Source organism: Chlamydomonas reinhardtii, chromosome 2 (assembly GCF_000002595.2).
Source record: "Chlamydomonas reinhardtii strain CC-503 cw92 mt+ chromosome 2, whole genome shotgun sequence".
NCBI classification, from domain to species: domain Eukaryota; kingdom Viridiplantae; phylum Chlorophyta; class Chlorophyceae; order Chlamydomonadales; family Chlamydomonadaceae; genus Chlamydomonas; species Chlamydomonas reinhardtii.
The window spans coordinates 7576578-7598144 of NC_057005.1; the positions used below are offsets into that span (position 1 = coordinate 7576578).

Here is a 21567-nt window from a genome sequence, read left to right on the forward strand (position 1 = left end):
CCGCCCCACCTGTAAGACGTGCTGGAACCCCTGCAGCACACGCAATGTCCCCCTACCTTCTCCGTACTTTCCTTCTTTGTGAGTCACATCCCCGTCTGTACAGCCATGCACATCGATATCACCGCCACGCACTACCCCACGCCACTACCTCCCAACGCCACGCACTGCGCCCCCCGGCCGCGACTCGGGCCCACAGCCAAGCGCCTGCAGCGCTTGACGCCTGTGCAACATACAACTACCGCCAAGACGCCGTACAGGCCCGAACTGTTGTGATTCCCTACATCGATGTTAAAATACTAAACAAAGCAGCACACGGATGTGGTTCAGAAAGGGGGCAGGTATGATTGGCATGCATCCCGCATCGGCACCCCACACGCCCCGTTGCCATCGGAATTTTCCCTCGAGCTCACACGCACGCCTGCGGCCCGCCGGCCTCAGCACATGTGTCGGACGTGCGACACGCGAAATGACGGGGCCACTATCTAACTAACGCCGCCGCATCACACTGCTGTCTGCGCCGCCCCACACCAGCCTTCCCTGAGCCTCACAGGTGCGACACCGCCAGCATAGACCGTACACACCGGCACGCATTGAATAACTGGCGAGTGCGTCCTCCGCACGGATTTTCGCTGCGCTTTACGAGGCCCCCACGAACTCAAGAGAGCACCCCAGTGGTGCGTGGCCATGTGACACATGCGGCCCACCCGTTGATACCGGTATGTTGGTGGTTCGCGGCACTTCTGCGCGTGCGCCGCGTGTCTCTCTGGCCCCCACGCCACCCCCCTGTTGTTCCGCTGGAGCTCTCATCAAGGTCTGCCGAACGCTGCACGCACCCTCCTCCAAAGCCATGCAGTCTGCGGCAAACGCCCCCCTTCTGCCCGAATCCCACATCACATACGGTACCCGCCTGGCACGCCCCACCTACCCCTACCGGGGGCGTGCAAACCCCCATGTGCAGCGCCCCTCGCACGACTCACTCGCGCCGTGTCCCCTGCTGCACCCCGATTACCCATACACACATACACACGTACTCATACTGCCCTACCTTGCACACATCGCCCCTTGCTTGACCCTACCCCACGTACGTTTGCTTCGCCGGCATGCATTCCGCCAGTTCGCCGCGATTGTGAGCATCCCACCCTGCACATTGCGGTCTCCTGCTCTCGCCTGCATGCACTCATTTGTGTGGTTGCTATTGCTTTGCTAGCACCAACAACCTCATCCTACGGCCATATGATTTCTGCTGAAACTTCCAGTCCAACATTGGTGCCGGCTCAATGGCGCATCCCGGCGGACAAACTACCGTAGGAGCACTGCCTTGCGTCTGGCGAGCAGTACTTGAATATTGCAGCCTTGGCATGAAGTCGTGTTGCAAACGCGCCCTCAGCCATGCAAGTGTATGACGTTGGTGGCCGACAGGTAGAGAGGCCCCGGCAACACGTGGCCGGCGGGCGGGCGCCATGCGCCGCCGCCGCCATGCCTGCAAGGAGTGCAGCCCGGCAACTGCAGGCAACGCCTCATAACACAACCGGTACACATGCTTCCACACTAGTGGACGGTCCCAATTACTTGCATGTTCGACTCCGCCGTACATCCAAATAGTCAAATGAAATTTGCACGCACGCCCATGACAATGAGGGATGGAATTCATGCAATGCACGCGGCCGGAAGTAGTGTGGTATGTGGAGGCGCACACCTCACCGCGGGCGACATCCTCGCGCTGCAAGGTCACCAAGGAGCACGTGGGCTGAGCCTTACGCCAAACCTACACCTCCTTTGAAGTGATCAGTGCACGCTCACTGGAAGCATGAAGTAGTATTCATTGCGATGCAAGTGGTGATCATATGATCATGTGTGTGACCGTTTGGCTGTGTATGTATGTCACCATTCACATGATGCCACAGCCACCACACTCAGCAGCAGTCCGCCAATGTAAGCTCAACGACTAATGCGCTTCTTGGCGGATGCAAAACGATCCGTGGGGCTGTGCACACAGTATCGTATGTGTCCGTCCCATGGCGATCTCTTTCTATTGCCAAGTCGCCCTCATCAGGCCCCCGCATTGCGAGCAGTCCAAGGCAGGACCGCCACACTCACAGCGGCGCATGCAAGCACCCAAAACGCGCGAATCTCATACCGTTTGGAGCAGTTTACCACACACGCAATTGCCGCACGCGCCATCTCGGCTGCTCAAGTTGAAGCTCCAGGCCCAACAAATACTACGGTATACAAGCAAACATCATAAGTATTATTCACGAGCCCGGTAACATGGTATGTGGATTAATGTGATGTGCCCAACCTCAATGCGTCTGCTGCATGTATAACACATGGGCGGGCACTGTGCATGATGATGCATAATGATGGGGCGTGAGGTTTCTATACCCATAGCTGCCAACCAACTCGTAACTCGATAGCACAGGTGATGCCTTTCTTTCGGCGCACACGGTAGATGACACAAACGAATGTCACATTCTGGGCATATACACACAACACTGCCCCTGGATCGGGTGCTGTATATACGAACAACAAAGGAACATTCACAGTCTTCCCGCTTTCTCTTTTCTTCGCAGGCTAATCTGACAAGCAAAAGGGGACGTAAGTGACCGACACCGTGCGCGCAGTGGCTCCGCACACACCGCCTACCGCAGGTAGGCCTGCATGCGGTGTGTAGCTAGGCCCCCGCCGCCGGCCCTTCCCCCACCTCCCTCTTCGCCCCGTCTACACGTACGTTGCAACGCAGCTCAGGGCCCTCCGCAGCAGCAGCCGACAGCAGCAGCAGACGACGGGCTGCCGCAACCTACCTACAGCTCCTCCTCAAGCAGGCGCATGAGGTCGACGTCACTGATGTCGGGGAGCAGCCCGTCCTCCTCGCCCTCCGCCGCCATCCCCACATCCATGCCGCCGCCCAACTCGCCGCCACCACTGATAAAGCCGCCGCCGCCGCCGCCCGGCGCCGCGAGCCCTGAACCTGCCGCCGCCGCGGCGCCCACCCCCGGGAGGCGGGCGGACAGCGGTGGCGGCGGCGGCGTGTGGCCGTCAGTGACTGGAGCGCTGTGCGCGTGTGGGTGCAGATGCGGCGGTCCGTTGTGCCCGCCGGCTGCGTTGTGTGGCGGGAAGTGGCGGTGCGCGTGTTGGTGCTGGTGCCGGTGCTGGTGCTGGAGCTGGTGTTGGTGCTGGTGTTGCGGGTGAGATTGCTGCCCAAACATCTGCGCCTGCTGCTGCTGCTGCTGCTGCTGCTGCTGCTGCTGCGTATGGTGTTGCTGCTGCCATTGTTGCTGCTGCTGCAGTTGGTGTTGCTGCTGCCATTGTTGTTGCTGCTGCTGCTGCTGCAGTTGGTGTTGCCGCTGCAATTGATGGTGCTGCTGCAATTGTTGCAGCTGATGTTGTTGCTGCTCCTGCAACTGCTGTTGCTGCTGCTGTCGCGTTGACATGAAGGAGGACCTGTACATGTCAACCTGCATTCCCTCGTGCTGCTGCGGGTGCAGCTGCTGCAGCTGTTGCTGTTGCTGCCGCTGCTGTTGTTGTAGTTGCTGTTGCTGCTGCTGCCGCTGCTGTTGTTGCGACACCAGGACCTTTGCCTCGAGTTGCTGCCGGGAATCCTGCTGCTCCGACCAGTCCTGTTGCTGCTGCTGCCGCTGCCGCGCCGCCTGCCCCGGCGCGGCCGAGGGCATGGACAGGGGCGCGGCCATGGGCGGCGGGACACACGGCCGCCTCTGCACACAGAACTCGGTCCAGGCCTCGTCCCCAGGCGCCCCCAGAGGCACCCGGCCCGCAGCAGGCGGCTGCACCGGACCCGCCCTCAGCGCCTGCCCCGCCGACGCCTGTTGCTGAGACCGTGGGGGCTGCAGCTGCATGTCCTGCGGCGGCCCCCAGCAGGCAGCAGTGCCCTGTGGCTGCCCACCGCGGTCGCGCCCCAGCGGGTAGTGCTGCTGCTGCTGCTGCTGCTGCTGCTGCATCATGGCCACGCCCGACATGGAAGCGTGGCGGCGGCCCCAGCGGTGCGGCGGGTCGTGTGGCCCCTGCTGCGGCGAGCTCAGCGGCAGGGGTGGCGGCGGCAGGGGGCCGCTGACCGTGGCAGCACGCTCCAGCAGCCCAAACGCATTCGGGCCGCCGCCGCCGCCGCCGCCGCCAACACCACCAGGGCCAAAGACGTCTGGCCCTGGCATGCTCAGCCGCGGCGGCGCCTGCTGTCTGAAGGGCGCGACGCCGCTGTTCCCTGCTCCTGGCTCCAGCCCTAGCATGCCGCCGCCGCCATTACTGCCGCCATGGCCTCCAAAGCCCATGCGCATGTGCCCACTGCCCGGTCGCTCACCGCCGCCACTGACGCCGCCGCCGCCGCCGCCGAGCTCCTGACATGACAACAGGAAGCCACCATGGGCGGCGGGCGGCGCCGGTACACCGCCAGTGAACGAGTCCCACGGCCCGCCGGAGCCCGCCGCCAATAGCCGTCCCCTGCCGCTGCCGCTGCCGCTGCCGCTGCTGCATCCGCGACCGCCGCCAGCACCAGAGTACGCCGTGTGTTGCCGCTGCTGCCGCTGCTGCTGCTGGACCTGATGCAGCTCCGCCGCCGCCAGAGGCAGAATGTCGGTCGGCAGCGGCGGCAGCGGCGGCTGGCGGCCTGCCGCCCTCACCCCCTGCGGGCCGCTACCAGTACTGCTGCTGCCGCCCACGCCCATGCCGTCGCCGGCGAATGAAAAGGCCCCTCCGTGGTAGGGTGCGTTGCGTGACCCGCCGGTTCCAAGGCCGACACCCGGCCCGAGTGCTTGGTCATCAAGGCTGTAGACGGCTCGATTGCTGCTCGCGTTCAGACTGTTGGTGCTATTGCCGGCGGTGCTGTGGCGGAGGTGGTTGTTGTAGTTGCCGCCGAATGCACTGAAACCCGTGCCAACCCGCTGACCTCCACCGCCGCCGCCAACACCGCCGCCGTCGCCAGCCAACGCCCGACCAACGCCTGCACCAGCAGAGTAGGAGTCCCTCGGCTCCAGCAGGTGCGATGCAGGCGGCACCTGAGCCACAAGGGAGTGGGGCCGGCTGTAGCAGCCGCTGTCGTCGCCACCCGTGGCGAGCGAGGTGTGGGCGGGGGCCGCAGCAGCAGCGGCAGTAGCAGGTGACGTCTGGGCGACTGAGGTAGAGGCGGGCAGCGGCATCAGCAGTTCGCTGTGGAAGGGCCGACTGCCTGGCACAGCAGGCGGGCCTGTGGGGTTGAGCAGCAGGGCTGTCCAGGCAATCAGCGAACAGTGCAGTGCAGAGCCATACATGTAGTGCCAGCAGGCAGTGCAATGACAGGTGGAGCGCTATGCATGCAGGCTAAGCAAACGGGCTAGCTATGCGCGCCAATACGGGCAACTCGCCTCCAAAGGAAGAGCTGCTGCATGCCCGGCTCAGGTCGTGGAGGCCGGCGGTTGTGCTGCACAGCCGCCCCACCGGCCGCCCGTCTGACCCCCACATGCCGCCGCCGCCACCGCCGCCGTCACCCTGCACCTGCTCCGGGAGAGGCCGCTGCTGCTGCTGGCACTGCATCTGGGGCGCGGGCGGCGCCTGCAGCGCGGCGTACTCCGCCGCCGCCACCCCGCCGCCGCTGTCGTTGCGGCCGGACTGCTGTGCGGTCTGCGGCCAGCAGGGAAGCCCGGGCGCCGCACCAGGACCCGGGCCCACAGCACCACCAGCACCACCAGCACCGCTGCCGGGCGCACTGCCAGCAGCCGCGACACCGCAGCTCTGCTCCACTCGGCTAAGCCAGGCATCCATTAACGACGCCGGCCCCTCGCCCTCGCCGCCCGCCGCCTCTGCCCGTGCCACCGCCTGCAGCGGCTCCGGCTGCCGGGCGCTGCTCATGCGGCGCAGCTGCGTCAGGATGTCATTCGGCGGCGGCTGTGAGCCCGAGCCCACGCTGGCTGACGCAACCGGGCCGCGCGCAGCGCCGCCGCCGCCTCCAGGGCCGAGGCTGCCGAGGCCAGCGGCGGCGGCATGCGGCGCGTTGGGGCAGGGGCCGGACGTGGGCGGCGGCAGGAGGCGGTGCTGCTGTGGCGGCGGCAGCGGCAGCTGCGCTAGCGGCGCGCTGTGAGACAAGCACCTCCTGCTGTCGTGCTGGGGCAGGAACTGGCTCGGCCGGTGCTGGTGCTGGTGCTGGTGCTGCAAGTGCTGGTGCTGCTGCTGACCCGCCAGTGCCTGTCGCGGCTGTGCCAGCTGCAGGTCGGCGGCAGCAGCAGCTGCGCCCAGTGCTGATGGGCCGCGCACGTGCACCATGTCGACACTGTGCCCCCGCCCCCGCTGATCCTGCACGTGGTGCTGCGACTGAAGGCCGGCGGGCCGCAGCTGCAGCTGCTGCGCTGCCGCCGGCGGCATCACTACTGCCATGTCAGCGCAGGCCTCCGCCGCCGCCTCGGGCCCCAGCGCCCGCGACACAGACAGGTCAGGGTCCAGCAGCCCCCCGCCGCCCGTGCTGGCGCCGCCACCCCAGCACCGCCTGGCACCCCGGGTGCCGCCCCACCCTGCGCCGCCTGCCGCCACGTCTGGTGTCAGCTGCTCCCAACCCAGATCGCCACCCAGCAGCCCTCCCGCTCCCGCTCCCCACCCGCCCGCTCCGGCTGTTGCCGCCGCGCCGCCGCCGCCTGCAGGGCTTGCGCCTCTCATGCTGCAGGCCCACAGCAGATCGTCAGGCGCCCAGGATGTGGAGGTGCCGTCGCGCGCGGCACCGCCGCCGCCGGCGGCGCTGGTGATGCCTGTGCCGGTGCCGGTGCGGGTGAGCAAGGAGCCGCCGGACAAGGTCATGGACAGCGTCAGTGTGAGCGAGTGGCCGTCGGGCGGCGTGAGCTCGCCCTGGCTAGGCGGCGGTGAGGGCGCGAAGCCCGCAAACGCCGCCGCTGCCACCGCCGGCTGGCTTTGCTGCTCCTGCGGTTGCTGGCAGCGGCCAGGAGCCTTGCTGGCATCCATGGCCTCATGGCCGGCTGTTGTTGTTGCTGCTGCGCCCTGGGCCCAGCGCCCGGCGGCCATGGGGCTGGGGCTGGGGCTGGGGCTGGCGGGTCCCGGGCTGGGGCTGGGGCTGGGGCTGGGTGGCGACTTGTTGAAGGGGTGGTGCTGGCGGATGGCGGCGGCGCAGGCGGCGCGGCGGGCGTCCACGTCCTCTAGCCGGGTCAGACCTGTGTGTGTGTGTTTGGGTGTACGTGGTTTTTTGGGGGGGGGCCAGCAGACACGTGGGCGTCCGTTGGAAACGAAACGGCCAGGCCACTGGGTAACAAAACCAGGGTTGACTGCAGCTTGCACGTCGACTCCGGCAGGCTGTTGCTATTGGCCGCACGATACACGTCGGACACGTGTGTCGTACTCGGCGCACCGTCCAGATGCTCCCATGGCCGGTGTGCCATTTCCCCGCGCCCCCACGCGTGGGTCGCCACCGTGTTCTCAGCCCCGACACTTGCGTTGGACAACAGTTGGCCAAACACGGCATCCTAGACACTTACCCAAGATGTTCAGGTAGCAGCGCAGCAGGCCGCGAGATCCCTTGGCAGCACCGGCGCTTGAACAGCGCACCGCACTCAGGAAGTAAGCCTGAAGGTGCATAGAGGTGTGACATAGGGTATCGCAGGAGTACCGTATGAACAGGCCCGGTGAACGTCGGTGGCGCGAACGATGACCAAACGTGCGCAAGGCGATTGCAGATAGATCATACTCGCATCTTTCATGCGCGTTTTATCACGAGGCGCCCAGCGGACAATGGATGACGGAGCCAATGGGTCCCACTTGCAGAGCAGCGCAAATTACCTTGATATCTCTTGGCGAGCGTGTTGGAATGCCCTTTGAAAGCCAACCCCAGTTCTGGCCGTGGGAGGCGTGGCCTGTCACAAGGGCAAGCTCCTCCGCTGCACTGAACTTGTCCAAACGAGCCGGTTGTGCTTTATTAAACGCACGACTTTTCTCTTTTCTAGCATGCTGCTGAAGCTCTGCATCCAGCGCCTCAAGCACGGACGAGGGCTCCATATGAGCTTTCCGACGCCCGTGACGGACGTTCCGTGGCAAGTGCCGCCTACAGTATACTTGCCATCATACGGCCGCCTGGATGCGCGAGGTTGAAAGAAGCTCGAGAAGAACCGCAAGTAGTATCTTGTACTTGTGGCGTTCTGTCACTCGCATTGCACCAACGTACTAGTTAAGTAGAAGGCACATATCAAGGAGCAGTTCACGGATGGTTTGGGGTGTTTGGTATACCCCAAATCCCAAACTTCGCTTGTCGCATAGCGGTTGGCCTGAACGCCATCTGCTGCTGCCTCACTACTCAACGCCTGTCCCCCAGAATATGTCGAGCGTCATATAGGGAACGCATAACAGAAATAAGGTGTCCGTTACCAAAACATACAAGCCGAAAACTCCCGCGAGCTCAGCGCGCCAAGCTCTCTCTTCTGATAGACCTCCAAAACAAAGTCAAGGAAATCCACGCGAATCAAGTCAGGCACGATCTTCTGACCGCGTTAGGCAGGCCTCTGACACTAAGTACCGTAGCCGTGCTCACGCTGGCTCACGGGCGTGCTCGGGGGGCTCGGGGGCGCAGCCATCCAGCCCGAACGGGGCCTGGCACTACAAATTTGTACTCATGCCTGCAATGCGGCCAAAAATGATGGTTGCGACAGGCGGGCAAGCATTAAGTGTCCCTCGGCGGTCTGCATCGCCGCCGCCCCGTCGTCCCCGCCCACGTCCCCGCCGCCCCGTTGCGCTGGTGGCTTTGCATGGGTCCGACATCAAGAGCCCATAGATCCAGATCCGTCCGGAGCTGGAGCACAGTGCTGCCTGGCGGGCGCAGCCGGACAGGGGGACACAGCCAGGTGCCCCGTCAGCACCCGCGTGAGCACAGCCAGCCATGAAAGGAGGGGCGGGGGCACGGCGCCGTGGTGCCGTACCGTGCGCGCGCTTTGCGGCCTCGAGCCGTGTAACCCCGGATCCCAGCTGTAGCGCAGCCACGCAGGAGCCAGAATCCCAGGGGGCTATTAAAATCATTAAGGCTGCGTTACTCAAGTGCCCCGGCTGCGGTTCGATGCCGAATGAGGGTAGGTGGGGCCGTGGGGGTGGCCGCGTGGGTGAGGCAAAGCGTGACGCAGGCAAGGAGGAATGCAGATCGGCTCTCGCAACCATATCCCGGGGGTGCCCCAAGGCACAAAACCTACGCCGCGAGACATCTCTACCTGTTGCTACGGAATGCCCGTTCTGCCGCTCCGGCCTGGCTGCATTGCCCATCCCGGCCCTGTCGAATCCCGTGCCAGGCTGCCAGCCCCGCTACTTGCCGGGCCCGAATCCCCCCCACCTGCCCGAGCCAAATCCCTCGGTGGCGCGGTGCCCGCCGCATATCCCATACGCGCGGACATCAGCGCGATCTCCTCGCGCGAAATCCTGCGCCCGGGGTCTCGGTTGAATGCATTTGTACTGCGTCACTCCGGTCAAGCTCGTCACGAACTCGGAACAGTGCAGCTGCCAGGGCGCAGCACCGCAACTATTTGCCATATGGCGCATTGGCAGGGCTATGCAAAAGGGCATCCAGGCGCCCACAGGGCAGCGGGGAACGCCGTGTAACTGCAGGAGTGTAACCCGCGTCGAGGCGCCGCACAAAGGAACGGGTACGGGTACGAACCGTGCACGCCACGTGTACGAGCCGCGCGCCATGGTGGCAGAGTGTGAGCGTCATTCGCGGTTTGCGCAGCAGGCGTTCGTTGCACGGCTTCTAATCGTGCATGCTGAGGATGGTCGGGTTCGCGGGACACCGGGGCTGGTAGGTGCCCAAGCCCAAGCCCCAAGGTTGAGAATGCGGCGGGCGGCACATCGGAGTGGTGAGGGTAATGCACTACCGTAATGCGCGCTGCAGCCTTGACCCCGTGGCCCGTCCGCCCGTGGCTCTAGTACCTGGGTCATGACCACTTCACCACTACAATCAGGGTTGGGGGCGCAGACAGGCAGCACCGCATGGAAGCACTGAAGCAGGCACCCAGGCACACAGCCGCACAGGTGCGGTCCTCCAGCGGCACAGGCAGCCGGGCGTGCTCACTGCGCAGGTAGGAGTGGTTGGTGGGGTACACCCGCTACTGGGAGTACTGCATGACTCATGGCGAAGGAAGACGGAGGAGCTCAATCGCTTTACAATCCGGTTGTGTCGCACTAGGCGGTAGGTCTGTGTCGACTGTAGCCCTTTGCGCGTTGGCACCTCGTGCACGATTGCGGCTCATTGCTAACCTCGCGTCTTCTACATGGTCCCACTAGCGGCCATGGACCTTACGGGGCCCAGAACGGCTCACGGCTCCGTAGGGGCGCCGACGACGCGCCGTGCATGGGGAAGCTGAACACGATACAACAGTCCTGCAAAGACCCATGTGTTGTTACGTTATGAGTGGCGTCTGTCCCAGTCACTGTCGTCCTCTCCAACGTTCTGCGCCCTCACCCTACCCAGTGCCTGCCGGCGCCTCACCCTCCTCTCCATGACCCTCTCTCTCGAGACAATGCATCCCTCAATCAAACGGGGTCGTGTGACATTCCAGCATTGCTCGAGCTCCAGTCAACACTCCGTCCCAAAGGCAGTGCCCTGGTCAAACTCAACCTTGTGGTCAAAGGGCACAACCTGCAACAAGCTCCCACAGAATTCGCCGAATCCTGCGTATCCAATATACGTAATGCTAGACAACAAAATGGATGCGGCTGCTCGCTCCATCAAACACATCGATGTTTGATGTATCTATATGCGCTCCCGCGCCTCTCAAGCATCCACCTCTTACGATATGCGTCGCACCGTACCTGCGCTCTCGCCGCCCGCTCACGCTACGCGGACCGGCTCCATCCATACGTGTATACGGCACGTCTATGCACGTCACCATTTTTCGTATGTCACTCATATGCTGCTTAAAAGAGTTCAAGACATGCTTACGGGCCGCACTCGGTTCTGGATCACACGCACATGCCGTCACAGCGCACACTCCCACACCATCCACACATCCACTTTTCACACATGCACACGCAAACACCTTGCCTCTCGCAACTTCCCCCGCTCACCTCAATGCTCTATATTGCACATTCTAGCTGCATGCATCGCGCGGCAGAACAAGCCTCATCTCGTTGCGCCGCTCCCGCACCATCCCCGCGCGCCCGTGCCGGCGCTGGCCGTGCCGCCCCCACTGCTCGCACCGCAGAGCACCCATGACTCCGGTGCAGCGGGCGGTTCCCAACCCGCACCATCAGTCCCACACCGCCCGGCAGCGGATGACCACATGCACCTGCCGCCAGCGCCCTCACCCACCACAACCTACGCACACAACCACCACACGCACCTGCTGCCGGGCGGCAAGCCCAGTGCCCCAGCAGCTGTGTCAGCCCAGCGGCCAGCAACCAACGCAGCAGCCCACGCATTGTAGCAGCTCCGTGGCTTAGCGCCGTACCAGCTGTGGCAGCTCTGCACCTCATCGGCTGTAGCAGCTGTGCGGCGGCTCAGCGGCTGTAGCGGGTGCGCGGCGAGATGAAGGTGCCGTACATCCAGAACAGGAAGGCGCCGATGATAGGCAGCTTGAGCGCGTCCAGGCTGGCGCCGCCGTCTGCTGCGGCCTCCGCCTCGCCGGCGGCGGCAGTAGCAGCAGCCGTCATGGTGGAGGCGGCAGTAGCAGGAGTGGCGGTAGCAGCGGCCGCCGCCACGGGCTTGGGCCGGGGCGCCGCCGCGGGCTTGGGCGCGTCGGGATCAAGTCCAACCGCCTTCTCCACCTCGATGACCTGTGTGCGCGGAAGCGCATGACAACAGCGACAAGGGCAGGTCAATCACCACACGTGGCAGTCAGCATAAGCATCGGCAGCAGTCCCGCAGCATTGCCCCGTGCTCAGAACGCGTGTGAACGAGCTGCATACCGTACACGCCCCTCACGCCTATCGTCACACCTATAACACCTGCCCGCCCCCGTGAACACCCTTCCCATACTGCAATAGCCGCCAGCACCATGGGTTGGGCCGCACACCCCATCCACAGACCCCAGAAGAAAACGCAGATCTTCCAACGCTCTGCAAGCGAGCCGCTCCATATGTGCCCACCCCCATACGCAACAGCAGCGACACCGGTCCGGGGGTGGGCCCTCGTTTGCGGGTGCGTCTGGCCTTACAGGTGGTGGCGGGCGGGTGTGCGGCGGGCGTGCGGGAGGGCTGGAGCGAGCGACTAGTCATGAGGCCCACCACCGCCACGACCTGCCGCCCACACCCGCAGTCTCTCACAACGCTCGCACGCCCACACCCGCCTGTCTCCCACGCAGTAATCACCACACGCTCATACGTATGTACGTTGCCTTCCACTGCTTTCATCATCCACCAGGCTCCAGTACTAAGCCTGGGCTCGCCGTGTCCCGCCAACGACCACGCGCTCCTCCAAATCCTGGGAGCTGCTGCCTCGTTCACCGTTACCATATCACAACTTCCTAAAACACAACGCCTCACACACGTTGATGTCGCGGGCCCAAATACACCTGTCCACGCCTGGCCGCCCATACAGGGGACTACCGGGCACAGCGGCCGCAGCCGTGGGCCGCACGACGAGCCCGCGCGTGCCGCAGATAATTGCGAGGCCCCGTTGCGAGGATTCTCCAATGTATGCACCAAACAATCGTCACATCGCACTGGCCACGACAACCACTACTCTGGCAGGCGGCCCCGGACCCTTCTCCGAAAGATTTCATCGTCCGTAATGCACATCCAGTCCCAGTGAGAACCGGGGTCCGTAGTTTCTTATGGTAGAGCAGGTAGAACACCCAGACACCTCGCCACAACAACCCGCTTTTAGAGAGCGCGAGTCCACGTGAAGGTCAAACAACACACCACACCACAGGTATGGAACATAAACAGATTAAATGGCGCTGCATTGGCGCGCGCGAAGTGATACGTACCAAACCTATACACAAGAGGCGACACGCGCACCCTCACCGCCAAGTGCGCACCCAGCCTCCTTTCTACCGGAATCCATTCCACCCTCCTCCAGCCTCCAGCTCCCCTCCTCCTCCTCCCTCCTCCGCCTCCTCACCACCCAAACAGGCGCACCTTCTGCCCCAGCAGCACCTTGGTCTTCTCCACGCCCTTCTCCGCCGCCTGCTCCACCTCCACCACCTCCGTCACCGCGTGCCCAACCGCCTTGGCAACCGCCTCGCCGTACGCCCGCTGCAGCTCCGCCACCGCAGACACCAGGTGACCGTAGGCGCGGCCGATGGCGGGCCGCTCCGCGGCGGCGCCGCCGCTCTTGGAGGCCGGGGCGGCGGCGGCGGAGGGCTCCGAGGTGGAGCCGACGGCCACGGTGATGTCCTCCTCCGCAAACAGCTCACGCACCGCGCCCTGGGCGGGTGGGTGGGGCAGGAGGGTGGGTGGGGCAGGAGCGGAAGAGTCAGGGGACCGGGCGGAAACAGGAGCCAGGATAACACCCACAGGAGCTAGGGCTGTCTAGGCAGGGATTTTAGAGGAGCCAGCATCCGGCACAGACAGCATCGATATCACATTTAACACAGCCTTTTACCCTGAACTCGCACCCTCGCGTGAAGCGTGCACGGGGGCCGCAAGCGCCCGGCCTCGCACACCGCGCCGCACCCGACCCGCTTGAAGCGTGCAGATGCACGCCTCCTCGCACACCCCCCACGCGCCCACTCACCTGGATGTCCTTCAGGCTCTCCGCCGCGTTCTCCTCCAGGGTGGTGCTCACGCTGGCCTCGGCGCGTGCGACCGCGGCTGTGGGGGGCAACGAGAACAGAGGGCACGGCGGGGGTGCGACGCACGCTTGCTGTCAATGCTGCAGCTTCCTGCCACCCAGTGACACGCCAGTACCAGTAGCCGTGTCATTGACGGCACCAGCACGAGACGGCACTGGGGCGGCCAGGAGCAGCAGCAAGCACACACCAGCTGCCGCCTGATGCCACCCATAGCACGCCTTTGGCCTGCCGGCCTGCTCCTCCCATCCCCGGCCCCATGCGCCTCACCCTCCATCTTCTTAACCTCGCGGGCAGTTGTGTCGGAGTCCGACTCTGAAAGGGGAGAAAGGACGGCAGGAGGCACCAGGAGGCGGCAGCAGCCGTGGGTAAGCGCTCTGGTGTTTACCACGAGAGGTCAGGGGTCTCCCCTCCCCTCCTCTCAGCCCTCCCCTCAGCCCTCCCCTCAGCCCTCCCCTCTCCACCCACCCACTGCCGCCAGCAGCTCCTGGCTGTCCTCCAGCAGCTCCACCGCCGTCTCCATGGCCACCAGCGCACTGCGCCCGCCGCTCAGCACACCCACCTGCGCAGCAGCAGTAGCAGGGGCAGCAGCAGGCAGAAGCAGCAGCAGGCAGACGCAGAATCGGAGACGGACTCGTCGTAAGGGCAGGAGGGACGCAGTTGAGTGGGATGGGCTTAAGAGTTGAAACAGCCGTCAGCGCACCTGCCCCATGAGCCCCGGTCCGGGCTCCACACTGTAACGCCACATCTCCACACACACCACCGCCACCACCTCTCACCTCGCCGCTAGCGTCCGCCGCCCGCGCCTCGCTGGCCGCCTGCCTGGACGCCGCCTCCGCCGCCGCCTTGGCCGCGTCCGCCACCGCCGCCACCGCCTCGGGCCCGCGGGCCGCCAGCGCGTCCATCATGGCCTGGCGCCGCCGCAGCTCCGTGGCCAGCTCGTCACGCGTATCGATCTGGGGCGGGGGATACAAGGCATGAGAGCGATGTGGGTCGGTCGATGCAACGCCCTACCTCGGCTTCTCGACGCCCAATACGGTACCTACCAACCCGATCCAAAACTTTTCCAACTACACCTCCATCTTCTCACACTCACTCTCTCCTCACCGTTCTCCACCCCTCCCCCTCCCCCTCCCGCTCCCCCTCACCTCCACCGCCAGCCCCTTGCGCCGCGTCAGCTCCTCCACCACCCTGTCCTCCCCCGCCAGCCGGTCCAGGAACGCCTCGTTGTTCACCAGCGCCGCAATGAACTGCTCGTTGCGGATGAGCGCCGACACAAGCGTGCGGATGTCCGTGGCCGGCGTCAGGGCCGGCATGGCCGGGATCTCCAGACCCGGCAGCGCGTCACTGGGCTCCGCCGCGGCGGCCGCCACCTCCTCCACCGCCGCCTCCACCGCCTCCGCCTCGGCCACCGCCGCCTCCAGCTGCGCTTCCGCAGAAGAGGAGTCGGCGGTCTCATAGAGGGCCGGCGCCGAGGCCAGCTCCGCCGTCGGCGCGGCGGTGAAGGCCACTGCGGTTGCGGGCGCGTCGGCCTCCTCGGCGACGGCCGCCGCCACCACCGCCACCGGCTCAGCGGCTGCCTCGTCAGCGGCGGCGGCCTCCGGGACCTCCGCAACGATGGCGGCAACCGCGGGGGCGGCAGCCTCCTCCAGCTGCTGCTGCTGCTGCTCCTCGCCCTCCGAAGGGGAGCCTACCGCCGCCAGAACGGCGACCTCGGTAGCGGCCGACTCCACCTCCTCCGAGGGAGCAGGGGCGGAGACGGCGACTGTGAAGCTGGGTGCGGCGTCAGTGAGCTCGGGTACAGGCAGCTCCGACACAGCGGCCGCGGCGGAGGGCGCCGCGGACTCGGCGCCGACTGCGGGCGTGGCGAGCTCCGGCGCTGAGATGGACTCGGCGGCAGCAGCGACTGCAAGTTGGGAGGGAGCCCGCGGGAAACAGGGCTGCGGTGAGCCGGGCTGTGCCATGTGCGCTGGTTCTGAGACAACTTGAGTACAACCTGAAACACACGACGCCCCTATCAAAAGCGCAATGCAGCGCCGTAGCTACCATGTGCGAATATAGTGCCGTGCACCCACCTGTGGCCACCTCCTGGACTACCAGCTCGGATACGGCAGGCTCAGCCGTCTGCACGCCGTATGCGGGGGAGGGGGAGGGGGGTGCGAGAGTGAGGAGGACGGCTGCTTCGGAAGCCGAACGGCTGGCTGCGCTGGGCATTTAAGTATACTGAAGAATCCTTTTATTAGCAGCCTGGTTGCTATTGACGTTGGCCTGGCGGTCGGCCTGGCGTAGTTCGAAATTCTGCCTTCTGACACGTCACCGCAACACCCGCTTCCCGCCATAATAACTCTCACCTTCAGCTCTGCAATAGCGGCAGGGCTCGCATCATCCGCGAAGGCTAGACCAGCGGCAAGCAGATGTGCCGCGCCGATGCTGCTTGCCCACAGCCCTCCCCGTGCGCTCCGCTCTGCGCTGGCATTTGCAACAACCACGGCGCGCCCTCGAGTGGTGCCGCGAGCAGCAGCGCCCGCGTGTGAGGCGCGCAGCGACTTGGCGAGCATCCTAGTAGTGTTCTACCACCCTAGTTCAGGTCTATTGCACGCACGCGCGACCCTTGCTACGCGCCTCTGTCTGTGTGCGACGTCAAGCTCTAGGTTTATGTGTGGCCCGCAAATGCGTGACGCGCGACCGAAGCGTCAAAACGTCGATTCAGGAACCTCCCACGCGATTGGCACTGGGTCAACGCCAACCCTTGCAGGTGAGAACAAACCTAATATCGGGCACGCTAAATAAAACGGGATTTGGCTACCACACATGTTAGCTTACTCTGCGCACTGGGCCCTTGGGATGCCCGAGTCTCCCAAGTCAGCCTCCTGCACCCTCCTCAGGTCCTCCGCCCTCTTTCTCCGTAGGCAGGCCAAGCACCCTGACGGTAGACTTTTTAAATTTGGTTCCACGACATGTAAATACTCACGTGACTGCGTATGAACCACGTGGTAGACACCTGCCACACCCCTGGCCCTGGCACCCAGTCACCCATGCATCAGTCCACCGTGCACCGGGCAGCCTGCCGAGGAGGGTGGGAGGGATGTCTGGGCGAGCCATCCAGGGCATCGGGGTCGGAGACGCATCCAGCCGGCGCGGGCATCCAGCATAGCCCGGCCACATAACCTGCCTACCTGGGGGCGACCCGACCGGGGTGTGCGACAGTGCCCGCCCGGCCATCCAACAGTTCCGGGCCGACCCGACCCAGCCATCCACGCATTGGTCGCCGGCTCATCCCGCATCCCTGGGCCAACCCCAGCACAGACATCCAGCAGACGCGAGCCAACCCATGCACACATCACGTTTCCTGACTTGGAGAGCTGTTTGGAGAAAAGCCAAACCCATAGGAAGAAAAGCTCCTCCCTCTGGGCGGGGAACATGCTGTGGGCGTGCCGGTCGACACGGCCTGACATGGCGAACCCACCGAACCTCTTTTCGTCTTAAATTGTCTCATAATCATATAAGCGTGTAGGTTGTTCTTTCTTAAGCTGCTGTTTGTCCGCTGAAAGCTGCAGCCACACAGCAAATCAACAAGTAACTGTCGTCTTTCTAGCACCAATTCCTGGTTCCACGGGCATGGGATATAAACAACAGCAGGAGTAGTCAAGCCCGTCCTTTGAGGCGCCCAGAAGCGGCCAGCGAGCCGGACGAACCACTGGTTCGCTTCGGCCATCTCGGGCGCCCCGGCCCCTTCTCGTCACAGTCTATGCCCACACCAATGAACACAACCTATTACATGTGCACAATTCATCGGGGTAAACTAAAGCGAACGCTGGACGTCTTCCGCAGAGACATCGTTTCGGGGTTAAGCGTTTAGCTATAAACGGCCGCTATAGCGTGAACATAGCTCATTATAGTATTGATACTAAGGCGTAGCGAAGGTGTTCAATTCTGAGGACATGACATGGGAAGCACAAAAACACGCAGTTCAAAGCGGCCTACCCCTGCAATACCCATGGCATACCCCCACGCTCCTCCCTGGTCCGCGGCGCAGTCATAACAGCACGCCGCGTGTTACGTGCAGATCCATTCAACAGTGCTGGGGTGACCCCGACCCAGCCATCCAGCAGTCCCCGCCGGGCCATCCAGCATTCCCGGGTCGGCCCGACCGGGCCATCCAACAGTCCCCGCCGAGCCATCCGGTTGTCCCGCCCAGGCATCCAGCAGTGCTGGGCCGGCCCGCTAGGGAACTGCAACAGTGCTTGGAAACGGGTAGTCCCAACCACGCTAAAACAGCCAATCCCCAAAATTCCCACCCTCCTCCTGCCGTGACATCAGCACTCCCGCGCTCCAGACACACCAGTAAACTGTCCGGCTTATAGCTGCAGCGCTCATATACAATGCTATTCTGCACCTCACTGGTAATGCTCAGAACAGTCACCGGCAACCAGGCCCACCGCCGTGCTTCTGGGGCCTTGCCGCCACCTCTTGTTCCCTCCTTAAGTCAACTGAAGACGTCGCACGGTCTCCCACAGGACCTAGCCTTATCGCGCCCACTACATCACAGCACATCGCGCTTCCACACCTCAAACACACATGCGGTACGGTACACATAACCAATGCTCCCGGTGCTTCTAGCCGCAACCCGTATCGCCCCTGCGCACGCTGAGGGCACGCTACGCTTCGGCTCTTCGCCGACTCGACTTGACCGCCAGTCGCAAGCCGTCAACCAAAGGAAACAACATGAAATACGGTACTTGCACATGGTACAGCGCACCACAACGCATTGCCAGCGCGCTCTCACACACACTCATGGGTTCATAATTTGGTACATCACACCAGGCGGCCCCAGCAGCCAAGAACCCTCCTACCATGACATCCAGTTCCTCAGCCTGCCTGCGGTCTGCTCAAGCCGTCCCTGCCTACCTGCCTGGTACGGGCGCCTGCCTCACGGTCCCACTCAAGCACACACACACACACAGACGCTCGCGCCCAGCCCTAACACACCACCATTGACTACCCCCCTGGCGGCCCCTCGCGCCCGCCCTAGAACTTCATGTCCAGCGGCGGCAGCTGCACAATGGCCACCCGCATGGTGATGGTCAGCAGCGCCGGAGTACCCACCGGCAGCGGGCTGGCCGCCGCCACCGCCGCGCCGCTGGGCGGCACGCGCGCGGCGGCGGCAGCCGCGCCCGAGCCGGGCGGCGGCAGCTGCACCGTGAGCGCGGGCAGCCGGAGCTCGATGCCCTGCAGAGACAGCGAGGGGGGCGGATGCGAGGTGCAAATGAGAGGTGTGGATGCGAGGGATGGGAAGTATGCAGCAAGGCGCGCGCGGTGACAGCCAAGCGGCAATGCAGGGCACCATGTGATGTGCCTGCCCAACGCCAACATGCTAGTGCGGTCAGCACCTACCTCCTGCTCCTCCTGAGGCCTCCTGACCTCACCTGACACATCAGCCCTACGCACCCTCTCTTCCTCTTCCCCCCCCCCCTGTACCAATCCTTGCAACCCCCCTCCACCACCCCTGCCCACCCCGTGCTCACCTGCAGGTTGAGCATGAGGCTGCTGAAGAAGCGCCGCAGCCCCTCGCCCACCACCGCCGCGCCCGCGTCGCCGTCGTCGCCGTCCACGCTGGCCGCGCTGCCCGCCGCCCCGACCAGGCCCCCCGGCAGCGGCAGCGCCGCCTCGGGCCCGCCCAGGATGTCGTCGCCTGACGCCAGAGAGGCGAAGGAGCCAGTGCCGCTGCGCTGCGCCCCCGGCCGCAGCCGCACCGCCGCCACCGTCAGCGCCATCACCGAGTTGTCGGCCGCAGGCACCTGGCCCGGAGCCCGGGCCGCCGCCGCGGGCGCGGCCGCAGGCCTGGCGGCCGCGGGCGGGGGCGTGCACATGGTGACTGCGTAGCGCTGCCCGTCTCCCGCCCACACGCCCGTGTAGGTGATGACGCCGCGGCCGGTGGCTGGGTCCACGCGCACGGCGGCGCTGTCGCGGTCAAACACAAAGGCCTTGCCCTGGGACGGGGAGGAGCACGGCGAGGGGAGGAGGGGGGGGGAGGGAGTGGAGCGAAGAGCCATCCAGGGAAAGGGCCCCGCGGCCTACTCTGTGGGCCAGCCGTCTCGGTGCTGCACACTCTCCTGTACTCTTAGCGCCCGGCCCCCCACTCCTCACACCAACCCGCCCCTCCACCTCCCCCTGGCTGGGATTGGAAAAAACCACCACCCCCGCACCCCCCGCACTCTGCGGGCTGGCTTGGTTGGATGTTGAATGAACTAACCCCGCCCCTCCCGACCACCCACCCACCCATTCGCCCTACCCCATCATGCACCCCCTCCCCGCCCGGCCCTCACCTGCACCGCCCTGGCCGCCGCCAGCGCCATGATGGGGTGCACCATGAAGTTGGCCAGGTCCTGGCTGGACAGCGTGAAGCTGACGCTGCCCTGAGGCACGTTCTTCAGCGCCACCGTCTGCTGCCACACCAGCTTGTTGGTGTCCAGCAGCATCTCGCCAATGTCCACCGTCAGGGCCTCAGCAGTCAGCTCCTGTCCCGTGTTACACAGGCGCCGTGTGTGAGCGTGTGAGCGTGTGTGTGTTGTGGTGCTAGCGCAAGCTCCGCGGCCTGCAAGCTCATCGAGGGCCGCCTCTCCGCCTCCCGGCCCCAGCCCATGGCCCCAGCCCCCGCCTCGTCAGTATCACACCCCGCAACCACCAATTCCCCCAAGCTGGCGGTGTGGTCCTCACGTCTTCCCTCCGGCTCTCTTCCCTCCGGTCCTCACCAGCGGCGTGCGCCACCTGTCTCCCATGACCGTCATGCCGCCGAACTTGCCCTCCAGCAGCCCCCAGGCCGTGGAGCGCACGTCCACCTTGATGCCGCCCCACTGCTTCAGGCGGGTGGTGAGCGCCAGCGTGAAGGCGCGCTGGATGACCTCGCTGGTCTGAGGGTGGGGAGAGAGGGGGAAAGAGGGAGGTGGGAAGAGGGAGACGGGAGGCGAAGGGGTTTTAGTTGGGTAGGGCAAGGGGCAGAGAGGCAGGAGGCCGGGGGCCCGGGAGATGAAAAGCCGGTCAGGGCGCCGACGCGGCCATGGGGTTTGCAAGGATGCTGGTGCAGCACGCAGATGCCGCGCTGCGATAGGTGATGCATATGGCTGTCGGTTACTGGTGCGAGGGTGTGGTGTCCCGCGCATTGCAAAGGGGGAATCGATTGTGTGGCTTCGAGGGGCCGCCGGAACCCTTTTCGCCCACGTCGACGAGGCGTTACTTCAGCTGCTAGCAACCCGAGTTTGCAGAGCAAGTGTCTACGTTGCATCACAGAGGCATGAGGTGATGTCTTGTGCTCGGCGAAGTTGCGCAGTCCAGGCGGAGGAACTTGATGGGCCACCGACATGCTGCCGCAACCCCCCTCCCCAAGTCGAACGAAAGCCGTCGTCCGCACGGTTGCGGGGCAGTCCACAACTATCGGCACGAGTCGATTTCTATGGCACTCACCACGTCCTTGCCGGGCGCTGTTAGGGCGGTAGTTTGCACACTAGTCCGCGGCCGATGGCCGGTAGCAACATATCCTAGCGAGCGACCACCCACAAAACTCTTGCAACGAGTTCCGGGGCAAGGCGCGCTCAGTCGCAAGCTGGCCATTTGCAAGCGCTCCGAGGGCTACTTCGTTTGACTTGGTTGCAGGTGCCCAGTGAGCTTAAATCGATACAATTATACGCTACTTGTAGTCTGAGGTTAGTTCAAGGCCACCAAGTCGGGTCTACAAGCCCTGGTAGCGATGCCGGGACCGTTGTTGGCCTTGCAGCTGTGATACCTTCACCGATGCCTAGCTATATATGATGCTGCAACTAACGTGCTGTCTTGACTATGCCTTGAGCGGCTGCCGTGTAAAGATCTACACTTAGGCGCCAGC

At 64.5% G+C, this 21567-nt stretch overlaps 3 protein-coding genes across 7 annotated transcripts; all 3 read right to left on the minus strand.

The window, feature by feature from the left end:
* Positions 1-12: 12 nt before the first annotated feature.
* On the minus strand, positions 13-8308 carry CHLRE_02g143801v5 (uncharacterized protein). 4 transcript variants are annotated; one of them, XM_043060256.1, is made up of 4 exons: positions 7461-8308; positions 5352-7139; positions 4898-5194; positions 4764-4833 (listed from the first exon to the last, which is right to left on the minus strand). In XM_043060256.1, the coding sequence occupies exons 1-4, from the start codon at positions 7558-7560 to the stop codon at positions 4805-4807; spliced, it is 2214 nt and encodes a 737-aa protein (XP_042927779.1). In that variant the 5' UTR covers positions 7561-8308; the 3' UTR covers positions 4764-4804. The 4 variants fall into 4 exon arrangements, with proteins under 4 accessions (XP_042927777.1, XP_042927776.1, XP_042927778.1 ...); XM_043060253.1 differs by having other exon boundaries at positions 13-5194; XM_043060255.1 differs by having other exon boundaries at positions 2714-5194.
* A 1796-nt stretch (positions 8309-10104) lies between these two features.
* CHLRE_02g143650v5 (uncharacterized protein) lies at positions 10105-16478 on the minus strand. 2 transcript variants are annotated; one of them, XM_043060249.1, is made up of 9 exons: positions 16040-16478; positions 15764-15812; positions 14837-15594; positions 14468-14644; positions 14157-14250; positions 13959-14003; positions 13634-13710; positions 13036-13323; positions 10105-11730 (listed from the first exon to the last, which is right to left on the minus strand). In XM_043060249.1, exons 1-9 carry the CDS (start codon positions 16244-16246, stop codon positions 11455-11457), a joined length of 1971 nt encoding a protein of 656 aa, XP_042927780.1. In that variant the 5' UTR covers positions 16247-16478; the 3' UTR covers positions 10105-11454. The 2 variants fall into 2 exon arrangements, with proteins under 2 accessions (XP_042927780.1, XP_042927781.1); XM_043060250.1 differs by lacking the exon at positions 10105-11730 and having other exon boundaries at positions 12153-13323.
* Positions 16479-17450: 972 nt separating this feature from the next.
* On the minus strand, positions 17451-21518 carry CHLRE_02g143635v5 (uncharacterized protein). Its single transcript, XM_043060247.1, has 5 exons — positions 21150-21518; positions 20441-20599; positions 20015-20206; positions 19214-19678; positions 17451-18917 (listed from the first exon to the last, which is right to left on the minus strand). Exons 1-5 carry the CDS (start codon positions 21294-21296, stop codon positions 18717-18719), a joined length of 1164 nt encoding a protein of 387 aa, XP_042927782.1. The 5' UTR covers positions 21297-21518; the 3' UTR covers positions 17451-18716.
* Between the last annotated feature and the right edge of the window lie 49 nt (positions 21519-21567).